This window comes from Thunnus maccoyii, chromosome 1, assembly GCF_910596095.1.
Source record: "Thunnus maccoyii chromosome 1, fThuMac1.1, whole genome shotgun sequence".
Lineage (NCBI taxonomy): Eukaryota > Metazoa > Chordata > Actinopteri > Scombriformes > Scombridae > Thunnus > Thunnus maccoyii.
This window is the reverse complement of record NC_056533.1, coordinates 4,294,705-4,308,658: the sequence shown is the minus strand read 5'-3', so window position 1 is coordinate 4,308,658 and position 13,954 is coordinate 4,294,705. Positions and strand designations below refer to the sequence as shown.

General features: G+C 38.0%; 1 protein-coding gene and 1 long non-coding RNA gene across 2 annotated transcripts; both read right to left on the bottom strand.

The window, feature by feature from the left end:
• Positions 1-3,184: 3,184 nt before the first annotated feature.
• On the bottom strand, positions 3,185-7,904 carry lto1 (LTO1 maturation factor of ABCE1). Its single transcript, XM_042406546.1, has 5 exons — positions 7,728-7,904; positions 7,317-7,422; positions 6,402-6,472; positions 6,084-6,201; positions 3,185-3,809 (listed from the first exon to the last, which is right to left on the bottom strand). Exons 1-5 carry the CDS (start codon positions 7,784-7,786, stop codon positions 3,738-3,740), a joined length of 426 nt encoding a protein of 141 aa, XP_042262480.1. The 5' UTR covers positions 7,787-7,904; the 3' UTR covers positions 3,185-3,737.
• Positions 7,905-8,724: 820 nt separating this feature from the next.
• On the bottom strand, positions 8,725-13,685 carry LOC121904968. Its single transcript, XR_006098334.1, has 3 exons — positions 13,274-13,685; positions 11,045-11,130; positions 8,725-8,758 (listed from the first exon to the last, which is right to left on the bottom strand). It is a non-coding gene; the product is annotated as an uncharacterized LOC121904968 (long non-coding RNA).
• Between the last annotated feature and the right edge of the window lie 269 nt (positions 13,686-13,954).

Sequence of the window (13,954 nt, the reverse complement as noted above, 5' to 3'; positions counted from 1 at the left end):
AACACGTTCTACTTCTGTGGCACAATATCATTATGGTTGTAACAAAAATGGCGTCATTGTTGTCTTTGTTCTTCCTCTCAAAAGTTCGGACTCCTAAGCCAGTTGAATGCAACAATGTTTCATGGCATTTCTATATGCTATGAAACAAGACTAAAAGTCTACAGCCTCGTTAGCACCTCTGAGACTGGACTCTGGTAGCTAAATGCTAACATGCTCCCTATGACATTGCTAGCATGCTGATGTTTAGCAGGTTAAGTGTTTACCTTCTTCATCATCTTAGTTTAGCTTGTTAGCATGCTAACTTCACTAATTAGCACTAGATACTCATCACAGTTCAGGCTGAAATGCAGTATTTATGCCTGTTTGAGTAAATTTAGCTGAAAACTACAGTGCCCAGCTGCTACAGGAAATTACTCATACATTTTTAAAAAAAAGTGACTCATTTTTAAGGATTTACGTCTTGAGTAGGAACCATGGGGTTTGGGGCTGATCATAGACTGTGGGGAAGTCAGTATTGAGAGATGGACTAACACATTGTTCAATCTGCTTTTTATTAGGATTACTTTTTCATTGTCTGCATCTGCTGATAAAATACACTTACATTCAAAGTGACCACTTTATTGAGCATGGGAGTTCATTCTTGACCTTGGAAACATTAGTTTGTGCGCTTTTACCCGCATCGTATGGTCTTTCTCAGCAGATGGAGTTTGTTCGGTTGTCAGAAATACTGTTTACTTCTCATCATGTGCCATAAGCATTGAACCTCGATCAACCGAGCAATTAGAGCCACAATTAAGCAATTATGGCCGACGCTCAAGGAAATGTTATTATTATTGCAGGTATGTGGTCATGAACCAAAGTAACAGACAAACTGAAATTTTAACCTGATGATGGAACTACTTTGATGTGTGACAATGCCACAAGGGATTCTGTATAAACTCTCCTTAAATACCATAAATAACATTTGAATTCTGTAAACGGTATAATTACATTGTATTTTGTATCATGTTATTTTCAAGAGGATTCAGTTACATGCACCTTTCAAGTGTATACAAATATAAAATTATGTCTTAAATTTTTTGAAATTTCTTACATTCTTAAAAATTATTAAGATATACTTGAGAAAATCCTAACCCATCCTTTAATTGTTAATAACTATATTTTAATCGCACTCATACCTGTTAGACAGGTTGTAAACAAACTTAACTTAGGGAGAGAGATTGAGGTAAATAGTAAAATTATTACCCGAATTGTCTGTTGTAAACATCCATTACAATGATATTGTGGTTCAGTCTGAACATTTTGATTTTTGTAGTAGTAAAATTAATGAAAAGCATTGGCTGCTCAGACAGTTCCCTCATTTCCATGTGGACATAAAAGTCTATAACAGCCACAAAAGTTTGTCATCATACAATGTCATTGGCACAGGATATAATAAGAATGAGGAAACTCCAGTAGGCCTAAAGTTAGTGCTTTTGATTGCAGTATTCATTATTACTGTATTGTTTCCACCCAATCATTTTTTTTAAAATTAAAACTATTAGCAGTGTCTGAACGTAATGTTTTCATTCAATAATTCAGCATATCAGCTATTTCTATAAAGTGAACATAACCACTGCAAAGAACAAAGATCATCCCAACATTGACAGAAATATAAGCATGTGTGAGTGTGAGTGAAAGAGAGTTTAGGATTGTTGCGAATATCACTGAGTGACAGCAGCGCCATCCAGTGGCTGAAAGAAGCATCTTTGGGCCAAAATGTTTTCATGTAATTGCTGTATATGATTAAAAGTTCACACTCACACTATATTAAAAGGACAAAACTGTTAACTTTTTCATTATGATAAAATAAAATCCCCCAAAGAGCCCAAAACCAACTATGAATTTATTGAACCGAGTGTGTATCCAAAGCCTGATAAATGGTATATCTTTACTTCCTCTGTGGAGCCTGCTGCACCTCTTGGTCTAAAAAGATCTAATCAGAAAAAATAATAATAGAATTGTGTTACAAATTCTAACCCTTACCTCATGCTATGTTTTCAAACCTCTGACCAAGCCAAGACCTTAACTTCTTTGTTAAAAGATTACAGCTTGTGATATTTTCATGATAATCATTTTGCACTCTACACCTCCACACTGCCATTCAATTATATAGATGAAGACTGTTCTGTATTGAGATAAAGCATTACTGACGTTATTTTATTGACTAATCAATTAATTGTTTGGGCCCAAAAATTCAGAGAATAGTAAAAAAAAATACCTATCACAAGAACAACAGCCCAAAATCCAAAGATGTGTAGTTTGATATCATAGAAGAGTAAGAAAACCAGAGTGTATAGTAAAAAAATAATAATTGTTCATTTGCACTGCACTTTTCATTCATAGTGAAACTCAAAGTGCTACAGTATTAATAACAAGAGTCTAAGGTCTGTGCTGTCCTTTGTTGTGTATATCCACATTGAAGAATCTGGAACCAGTGAATTTTGGTGTTTTTACTTTAAAAAATTACTTGAATGAATTCATCAATTATCAAAACAGTTTCTGATTTTGTCAGTCGACTAATCGTTGCAGCTAACAAATGTGTAACACTTTCCTTCGTTGTAATGATTTAACTGTTGTGGGCTGAATTTACTTCAGTACTTGACTTAAGTAGCAACACAACAATGTACAAATACTCCATTACAAGCAAAATTCCTGCATTCAACATTTCACTTTGGTAAAAGTTCATTACTTTACAGTAGTTTTAACAGGCAGAATATGAAAGTATCATGTTGCAGCATTGCTCCTTCCAAGGTGTAAAACATGTTTTATTTTATATTACTGATTAACATGTCAGCAGCATTTTATTGTTGTAGCAGCTGAAGGTTGATTTAATTTCAGCTACAATATTAAGTATAATGTGGTGTGCTTCATATGTAACAAAGCATACTTCATAACTCTTCAAATGTTTTGAATGTAAAACCGTACTCTTTAAACTAAAATATAGCTGTTAAATAAACGTAGTGAATTAAAAAGTACAATATCTGCCTCTGAAATGTAGTTTAAAACAAATAAACAAGTAGCAGAAAGTATAAATACCTCAAACTTTAACATAATGTACTTGAGCAAATTAGCTTAGTTACTTTCCGCCACAGCTGAAAACGACTGGACGAAGAATACAAACACTTCAACACCAAAGAGCAAGTCGTGTTCTAGAATTTTATTTGTATTTTGCTGTTGTGTCTTTGTTCTGTAAATAATGTAAATCCTAACATAAGTCATCTTTGGTTGATGTAGTTTATTACTTTCTTAAATTTCAATTAATTCCCTTAAACACATCAATCACTGCAATGAATCCACTCTTTTACCACAGTTGTTTCTTTTTCCTCATCCCGGTTTCTGGACTCTGGATAGTTCTGTCAATCAGACAAGTCAATCCTACAGTCAGAAGCGCTTCCTTGTTTGGCTCAGCTCCAACTACAGACGTCTCCTCCCGTGTCTACAGTTTACCGAGAGCAGTGGACGTTTCTCGCAGCGCTGTGATCACTCTTCAACGTGTCAGACCTCCGGAACGTAAAAGGCAAAGATTTGTCTCACACTCACACAGTCACTGCTTCACTTCACCCTCTAATGAATTCACCGCAGACCAATCAGTAGCTGCCGTCTGTCTGACGTCATCAGAAGTAGACAGCTTCATTCTCTTGTCCTGAGCACGCGGGTTGGCTCTGCTCTTCTTCCTCCTCATCATCAGGAGAAATTCAGAAAGAAGTGCCACCTGATGTTTTGACGTAATCCTTGAAGTCAGTGGGGACGCTCAGCATAGAGCAGACCTGGACAACACCAGACAGCAGGTAGCTAGTTAGCAGGATAGTTGAGATGATGGAGATTCACAGGAGGCCAAGTTGGTATGTAAAACACTCACAGCCAGATTCAGATTAGACTGGAATTTGAACTGAACCTGGGTGTCTGCAGTAAAGTTAAATCTATACTTCTTATTTGTTGACATAGACCGGCAGTGTGTATCTGCTCTGGTACATTCTGCTCCATCAGTGTTACATTAGTGAAACAGCAAGGTACAGAAGGTCATTAGGTAGCAGCATAAAAAAATTAACATTTTGGTAGAAGGCTTTGGAAGGACAAGCAGTAGAGCAGCTTGGATTTCTCTCTGCAGCTCAGTACACCAGGTAACTATCAGCAGAGGAGGGTTTATAGTCAACAGGCCTTCAGTTTCAGCACAGAGTGAAAGTAGAAAGTTTCTCTGTGCTCGTTGAAAATCCAATTTTAAGGGGCAGACCTACAAGCTTGATTTGTGACATCACGACTAGTTTGAGGTGGAGAAGGAGAGGGAGGAGATGCCATTTTAAGGAATTTAATGTGGAAATTACTAGGGATGTGCAGAGATCCCAGTATTTGTATTTGTATTTGTTGAGGCAGCAAAATTATTTGTATCTGTATTTGTATTTGAATAAAAGTGGAAAGAGGCTTAAAAATCCTGTTTTTGTTCTTATTACACATTTAATTTCAGTAAATTATTATGATTACTGAGCTAAAACTTTATTCATCACCTCATTGCAGTCAGACCTATCTATTTGTACACCTATAACACAGAGACAGCACACCGTGTAATGTGTAGGGAGGAACTTCAAAGGCAATTATTGCTTTGCACTTTTTATTTGTTGCCTATTTTTTTTACAACCTAATTTTGTGGAAAGGAGAAGAGGAACAACAGTTTATGAAGAGTCTTTAAGAGCACTTTGCTTGTGTCAGTAGCTCAACTTTATCTCTGGGGAACACCCAGTATTTGTATTCGGGCACACCCCTAGTAATTACTTTTGTTCAGGAAAAACCATATCAGACACACATTACTGTCCCAAACTGAGTATTTTTAGATGTTGTAATACATGCCTGGTGAGTACTTGTAGTTACATTTTATTAATGACTTTGTACAGGTCAACATGGTGTCTGCAGGTCTGAGAAAGCCACATGTATCATGGGTCAGCATCTGGGAGTTCTTAATTTTATAATGTTACCAGGACTACAGACCAACACATTTGGTTTATTTCTAATTATTGATTAGGGATGTCTTGATCGTGTATTTCTTCCCCTGATCCGAGTCCTTTAATAGTGAGTATCTGCTAATATCGACTTCAATCTGATTCTTCTATAAACAGCAACGGAAGATATGCGATGTTGATTTAATTGTATCAGACACATTGAAATAACAGGTTAAGACATTTACACAAGCTACTTAACCCAAATACTGAAGGTCCGGCTTCAAAACTATTAAATTAATCATCTTAAATTATGGATAAGTTATGAATGAAAGTTTAACTTGAGAATGTGATGCGATCGTCCAGAGAGAAGACATCTCACTCACTCACTCACTGAAGCAACTACAATGCAAGATGCTGGCCTGACCACCAGGAGCAGTTTAGGGCACTTTGTACATGTGGACCACCTACCCTGTGACGTTCTCTGATACCTCCTGCAGCATAAGGAGTGCAGGTGTTGTCTTTCACGTTCTGGAAACACGCCCCGCTAGCTCAGACTGAAGCGAGCGCTAGCTTACCGGGAACACCGAGCGTTAGCTACTTTAGCTAAATTGTGCTAACAGGGCGGGTATCATAATCAAGTAACGTTAAACTTAGTGAAATATTGCTGCAATAGTCTGACTCAGTGTGAGTCCTGGAGCTGCGGAGAGCAGCAGGTGAGCCAACTGTCAATCAACACCCACACGGTGGACATCAAAGCTACTATTAGTCTTCAAATCTTATTAATGGAGCAATAATTTCCAAAATGACCACCAGTACATTTATTAGAGGAGCTGAATTTAGCAACTGAGACCATAATGACTCGTTGAAAACAATTATTAACTTCATTTGTTTGTGCCTCTCTTCTTTCCACTCACTCATAACACTGTGCCTCAGTAAAGAGAACCAGTGACTGACACACAATGAGGTGTCTTTGACAGTAAAGTACCTGGTTAGCATGGTAACGGTAAACAAGGGATCAGCAGCTGATCTGTATTGATTTAAATCAAATGTCTTGATCAGCCCTGATCCTGCAGATCCCTCACTATTACCAATTTCAAACAGATAGTGTACCTGTCTAAACTTGGCACGAAGCTTGTCCATGTCCTCCTGCAGCTTTGGAGAATGTGGATCATCATAGGACGAGTTTTGGATCAAACCCAGGAGAGCCTCCAGTGTTTTTACACGCTTCCTGACAACACAAAGACACAACATATGAGTTTGATAAAACACTGGACTCAAAGTGAACTTCAATAAGTAAAATATCTCTGCTGTAGGTGCACTGAAGCTTCGATTTGTAAACCAAAACTGAGCCTCTTCCATGATCAGTAAAGGGGTTGATAAGATGTACAAGAAAAAAATGTTGAAATAGAAATTTTAAGGAGGCCATACCTTGATTTGACATCTGTATTGTGTTGAAGGAGACATTTCCATGTGACGGCGAACCCGTAATAGAAGGAAATCTGTCAGGGGTTAGAGGACAAGAGAGGGTAAAGGGATTGTAGCTAACATGCTCAGTTCATTCATGAATGAAACATGCTGACAGGTTGCTAAATCTTGTCTGACTGTGTATTTAAAGGACAGGTTCACAATTTTTCAAGTGTGTCTTAACACAACAGTCAGGTGTCCAGGTTCCTCCTGTTCATACCGGCTATTAAAAGATCCCCTTCAAATGTGATTTCATTGTAAGTGATGGAGGCCAAAATCCACAGTGTGTCCACACAGTCATTTAAAAGTTGATGTGAAGCTTATATGAGGCTTCAGCAGTCTGAGTTAGTCATATCAAGTGGATATCTGACACATTTACAGTCTTTTTACCATCAAATTCCCTCTTTGTGTTTCCTCGGACAACTCTGTTGAGCTGCGGTGGAAGTATAGTAACAAAAAGAGGAACTTTGGCGCTAAAAAGACTGTAACGTTGAAAGATATCTACTTGATTTGACTCATTTGGATGCTGAAGCTTCATATTAGCTTCAGATAAACATTTAAATACATTTTTGCACAGAAGGAGGACTGTGGATTTTGTTCCCCCATTATGTTTCAATGTTCATTTGGGTTTCTGACAGACTTGAAAAGTTGTGACCCGTTGAACCGTATTCATACAGAGGGATGTTTGGTAAATCATTTCAGTCATGGTCTGTGAGGTTCTTATTCATATCTAAAGAAAATTCAGTTAACCAACACATCTTGGATCCAGTTTGTGTCAAAACAGGTAAAGTGATGGCACTAAGCTAGATGAAACTATGAGAGATAAAAGCAGCATTCCACTGGAATGGCTCTATTGTCATCTTCACTGTGTTGACTCACCTCAGTGGACAGTTTGGCCCCATGAGAGGCCCCGTGTCTGCGGCCGTCCTGCAGCCCTCTGCGGGTCCCCCTCTCGAACCCCTCCCGGTAACCGTCCCCGCGGAACCTGAGAGCAAAGACCCGACACAATCACATCTCACTCAGCAGCCGTTACTAGAAACTACCTTCATCTGTTGGACGCTGGTCGGAGAGAGGAATAAAAGCTAACCTTAGTGATGGATATACCTTCACACCTCTCGACGGACACACGGTTGCTTTTACTATGACATAAAGTTAATTCCATAAGTTGAACTTTAACCGAAACATATACTGGTGTTTGTTTCGGGTTTATGCCAAATTGAGGCACGAGTCCTAGTAATACGTTTTCCACCAGGTAACCAATACACAACATTTAACAGCCAGAACACTCACCTCTCCTCCGCCATGATGATGCTATCAAACATGTCGTCATTCTCACAGCCGCCAGCCATCTCCACCTAATTTACAGGTGTGTTATATGAAAACACGTTCACAAAGTTTGGTCAGTCCTGTGCGCCAGATGCTTTAATCAACAGCGACGGAAACTGCGGGCTGTTAAAAGCTCACTGTAGGCAATATTTTCTTTCCTAGGACAGCGAAGTCATGACCCGCCCTACTCTGCCTCTGATTGGCTGACCTTGATATTCTTACCCTAACCCTAACCAATGTCACTCCGCATGCCTAAACCTAGCCAACCCAATCAACGAAGGCAACGAGTACTAGCCAATCAGAGGTAGAGTAGGGCGGGTCATGACTTCGCCATCCTAGAAAAAAAAGATTTGGCTTACTGTAGTGTTTCCACTCATCAGCCGGCTGTGCCTCCTCCTTCATCGCAGCAGTGCTGCCCCCCAGCAGTCTGGAGGTGAATAGCCAGCCTTTCTGCAACGCATACGGTGAGTGCACTTTCCACTCAGTGCTGGAAAATAAACTAAAATAATAATGATAATATTGCAGTTTGATTGTTATTATAAAAAAAAAACATTGAAAAAATAGTTGTTCCACAGTGACTCCTCAAGGACGTATGTGGACATAGTGAAAACGCTTGTGACCCAGTAATGGGCAAAAAGACAAAAATGATAAGAAAATAAATAAATAGCCTATACATAGACACTAGGGATGTGCAGAGGGCCCAGTATTTGTATTTGTATCTGTATTTGTTGAGGCAGCAAAATTATTTGTATTTGTATTTGTATTCAAATAAAAGTGGAAAGAGGCTTAAAAACCTGTTTTTGTTTTTATTATGCTTTTCATTTTAGAAAATCAAAGTGTTACAATAAGTGTTCATGAATAACCTACCTTATGAAGGAGGTCCCCACATCGGGTCTCAAACTGGAGTCTCTCAGATCATAGATGACTGCGCTGTCTACTGAGCTAAAACTTTACTCATCGCCTCATTGCAGACAGACCTCTACCTATTTATACACCTATAACACAGAGATAGCACACTGTGTAACATGTAGGGAAGAACTTCAAAGGTGATTATTGTTTTCCATTTTTCATTTATTGCCTTTTTTTACAACCTAACTTTGTGGAAAGGAGAAGGGGAACAACAGGTTATGGAGAGTCCCTTGGGAGCACTTCATGTGTGTCAGTAGCTCAGCTTTATCTCTGGGGAACACCCCCAACTCCGGGAGTGATGTCCAAATAAGGAAATGTGTGTCATGTAGCAGGTGGATGTGACTCCCCTTATTGAGACCTGCTGATAGACACAACAGCGGAGCAGAGGAGAGAGACTAAGATAGTGATGTAACTGACCTGCGCACTGGTATTTGACATGTTGTTTTTTTTTCCTGAAAACAAATATTTTTTAAAATATTTGTACAAAACAAATATTTGTAAAAACCCCACTATTTGTGCTTTGCCAAATAGCGTATTTGTATTTGGGCACACGCCTAATAGATGCAAGCACATCAGTAACTATTCATTAAAAGCAAACCATTTTACTGTCTTTTAACAAAATTAGCAATTGGTTAAGTTTTTCATATTCATGGTATCAGATAATGTTTCAAATTTAACAGTGCTCAGATTAATTCTGCATCACATTCTGTCAAACTCAAGATGAGCAATAAGTATATATCAGCCTATACTCTTCACCTTGATCTCCTGGCAAACATACAGTAAAGCACCAGGTGTTGACACATATATAGTCATGTAATTATTATCACTTCTTTGAAATTGTCAGATTATGACTATTACCACATTTAAATCTGGACAGATTAGTTCTGTACACAGGACTGAGCAAAGAAAAAAAAGCATTTTTAAAAACAAAATCAGTTTTAACAACCTTTGTTATTACACCAAAGGTTAATATAAACCTCATCTTGCCAATCCTAAAAGCAAAAAACATGAACATAGTCTTAATATCATGATTAATATCTCTACAATTGTGCCTTTAATATGATCATCCACATCCATCAAGTGTATTGATACAAAGAATGGAAAAAATCTGGGTATCACTGAATGAAATAAAGTAGTCATTGTCTGTGTTTGGGCCGTTTCTTTTCTCTTTTTGAATGAAGTGAACCCCATGTACCTGCGCAGTAGACACACATGTATCATTAAGTGTCTCAGTGGCCTTAAATTCTTATGCATTTCCACTCATCTGTACAAATTAGTTAAAGCAGCAACAGTCATATCTGCTAGTTCTATCAACAGTGTCTAAGGGAAAACTTTTGAGCAAGACTACCCTGATCTTGCATCACGAGATGGATATTACATCTATTGTCATTCTGATTTTGATTAAATCCTCTTCATTATATTTTAGCTGGATTGTGACATTTAACAGCAGAGGGCGTTGTAAGACAAGTGAAGAGATGAGCTGAGGTTGCACCAGTGTGGCGTGAATCTGCTGAACTAACTTGTCTTTAGATTTTTGTCCTATCAGGGAGAGAGAAAGCTAATAGCAAACATGAGCAGCTTTGATTGCTTATCATTGGTGTTGATAGCCTTTGAAAGCAAAATGTCAGTTCCAAGTACAAAAATGTTTTGATGCTACCAGGAAAGAGGAGGTGCCACTGTATGTCACTGAACCCCCATCTAGTGGTGTTTTCTCTCTAACAGCTGTGAAAACACAGCTGGAGGGTTTGGATGTGGGATGATCAGCAACAATAATACAGATTAGTGATTTAGTTTGACAAACATTTCTCTAAGGCAAAGTCACACACATAATATAGTGAGTAGAGGCAAGTGCAGCAGACTGCAGACCAGTGAAAAAAGAGAAGCTATAGCTGACCTTTCCAGAACATGGAGTTATTTTCAGACTGCTCTAATAAAACAGATCGGTTGGATCTATTAACTGATCCAACCAGAATTTAAAAATACTGTATGTATCTTTCAGGTAGTGGAAGACTACCTATAAGTTCTTTATAAATTCCATCATTTGCCCAGAACCTAATAATTTAATAAAACTTAATTAAAGAATATGCACCATGAAAGCACAATCTAAAATAAAAATACTAAAAAGCAATTAAGTCTAGATTTGACACAGGGTAACATGATCAATATGTTCTATGGTTATGTTTAGGCATGCACGTTAGGATAGGGAAAAATCATGGTTTTGGTTAAATATTGAAAAAGTCAGCAGTGAATTGAAGCACTGGACAGTACGTGGACTTTATTAATATTTAACCCAAACCACAATCCTTCACTGACCTTAACCAAAGTGCCTTTGTTGTCTAAACCAAACCACATGCTGGACTCAGGATACAAACCTGCTCTCTGGTATCAAGGTCCTGCGCTGTGCACCCACTGTCCACCCTGACCTTCCCATGATGACAGAGCAACACTTGAAACATTGCTAGAGAACGTAAGGACAGCAATTATGTTTATTAATACCATACTACATACCAACGTAATGTAAGTCTGTAATCTCTATACTAGTTTCATTGTTAGAAATGATATCAAAATACTTTACTATTTTGTCCTGACAGAAAGTTATGCAATTTGTGCACCAATGGACATCAGTCAAACTGTGTCCATTAAAGTTCACATGGAGAATCAAAATGTATGGATGGAGAATCAAAAATTTAAGAGGTATTTTTTTCTTCAAGATCTCCCTGGAGCTGTCTCACATAATCACAATTCATTTTTATTATTTGCAGCTGTTATGCCTCCATATCCCTTTTTGCATTGCATGTAGTGTCCAACAACAACATACTTTAAAAAAAACCAATCACTTTTTGGTATGCAGAGTGATTTTTTGAGTATACTTTATTTTGTCATCCATAGACTCAAAACCTGTCTTGAATTAAGATGTAAAATGGGGCACAGCAGGAAAAGCACAGGTGGAACTGATCTCATTAATGGGGACTGTGTTACATTTAGGTGTGCCAGCATGGACAACAGGCCTTTTCACTGAAGACATTCTCACATGTGACAGAAGAAAAAGCACAGGTGTAAATAATAAAATAATGATGGCTGAATTCCATTTTGCTGCTTCAGTTTCAGGGTCCTGGTATTGTGCACGCTGGCTCACTGTCACACTGTCATGGTTTACTGGGACACTTGAATAGAACAGAGCCATCGTTAATCTCATTAGTAACACCTGTGCATTTCCTACAATGACAAGTCAAAATGTCTGCTGTGAAACAGCTAAATGGAATTCAGCTGTTATTAATGGTATCAGTTACACGTGTTTGACAAGCAAATGATAATGACATCTGCTGTGTGAAAGGCTCAATAAAGTTTGAAGTTGACCTGTGGAAGAAATGCAGCCAATTGAATTTATGTCTCCTGTTTTAGGGATCAAATTATTACACCTCATGTAGTTACACTGTGGTATAAAGTCTAATATCCTTTCTGTGAAGCTATCTTCTGCAAGTCTGTAACCTAAAGTATAAACATCTGCCTATCTCTGATATCTGAAAGTGATACTTTGGCAATTAAGCGTCGCACTTTGGGACTTGTGAGAGACAGATTTAAATGTGAGATCCTACAATTCCCATGATGCAACTCAACAGCATCTTTCCTCAAACCCTCCCTGCCTGTTAAACATTTTTATCTTTCAAATTCATGGATCAAGTCTGTAATGCACACTTGCTGTTGTAAATGTGTAGTCTCTGATCCCTAAGTTGATGACATCATCAGGGTCATTTTGTCAGACTTGACAAAAATCCTCCAGAAGACAACATCAACATCAACATTGATCTTGATGTGTAAAACTGTGAAGTGGCCTTTTAATTATTATATTTTCTGTTCAGCATTACATGGCATCAAGATGAGAATTCAACCATTTGACTCTATAAAAGACATCACATGCCCAAACTAAACAGTGAAGGAGTAGAAGAGTTAATCAATGCTAATAATGCTTTTTAGTTTTACTATAGCATTAAAGAAATATGATCACAGAGAGAATATTTCTAAATTAAGTCAGCACAAAATTTCCCTCTAGTCATCGCTCGTGTGCGTGTTTGCATGTGTGTGTAATGTGTGTAATGTCTTCTTTTGCTACTGAGCACGTGTGGACTCAAAAACACTGGCAGTACTCCAGAGCAACACAGCTGTGCAAATGGCAGCTGCTCTAGCCCAGTTTGTATGCACTGGGTGTTTGGTGCAAAGAAAAGGAAAAGCTTCACTTGAAGTCCATTGTGGTGATTTCCAAAAAGACTATAATCCAATCAGGAGCACAGATAACATGATGTGTCAATCAAAGATGAAAAAAGTTTATTTTACTGCAGAGAGTGCCTTCAGCTGTTACCTGAGTCCATATAGCTACAGTATCAGACAGTGTTTACAAGGACCTAGTGACATTAATGATTTTGTACCAGTTTCTGTTTATGTACAGCACACATAATTCAAAGGTCATTTTCTGTTTTAGAAGAGATACCCTAAACTTCATAACATGTTTGCAAAGAGCTTTCACTTTTAGCAAAATAGATGTATGGACATGCTGGCCAGACTCCAGCAGAAAGAAGATTACAGCTCACCCACGTCTGACTCACCTGAAATGTTTCCAACAGTACAGAACATGAAGTGATGGCCAGACTCACAGGAAAGAACATCATTTGATGGATGGTCAACATGTAGGTCAACTTCAGTGTAAAGCCTTTAACACGTGGACTTAAAAATTTATAATGATTTTTTTAAAAAGTTAGGAAAACTTTCATTGAACTTGAAGTGTGAAATTTAAATCTTGATCTTGAAAACAATAGTTTGACAAAAAAAAATTGTCCTTAAGACTTAAAGAGTAGGTGTGGATGATCAACTGAGAGCAAACCAAGCTTAGAAACATGTGATCTTATTTGGGCCAATTAAACACTTTGAGAATCATTCATAATCAAACAATGATAGAGTGAAACTCAGCAGAAAATTTGTAGACAATAACTACGGCAACACACTTAAGCACATTCAAATTTAAAACACCAACCAGGTAATGCAATATCTCCATGGATACGAAACTGTTCAGTAAGCTCCGCCTTGTTCGGCTGACCATGAAGTGCAGTGTTCTCCAAGAACTCTTTGTCTTCTTGATGTAATCTCGTAATCTTTGTCTTCGTAATCTTGACGCAATGAATCAGACAAATAACGGCACACATAGAGACAGTCTCTCCTCAAAGGCATTCATGGTGTTGCACTCAGTTGTACACAAAAAGTCACAGACACACAGTAGTTGGGTGACTTTC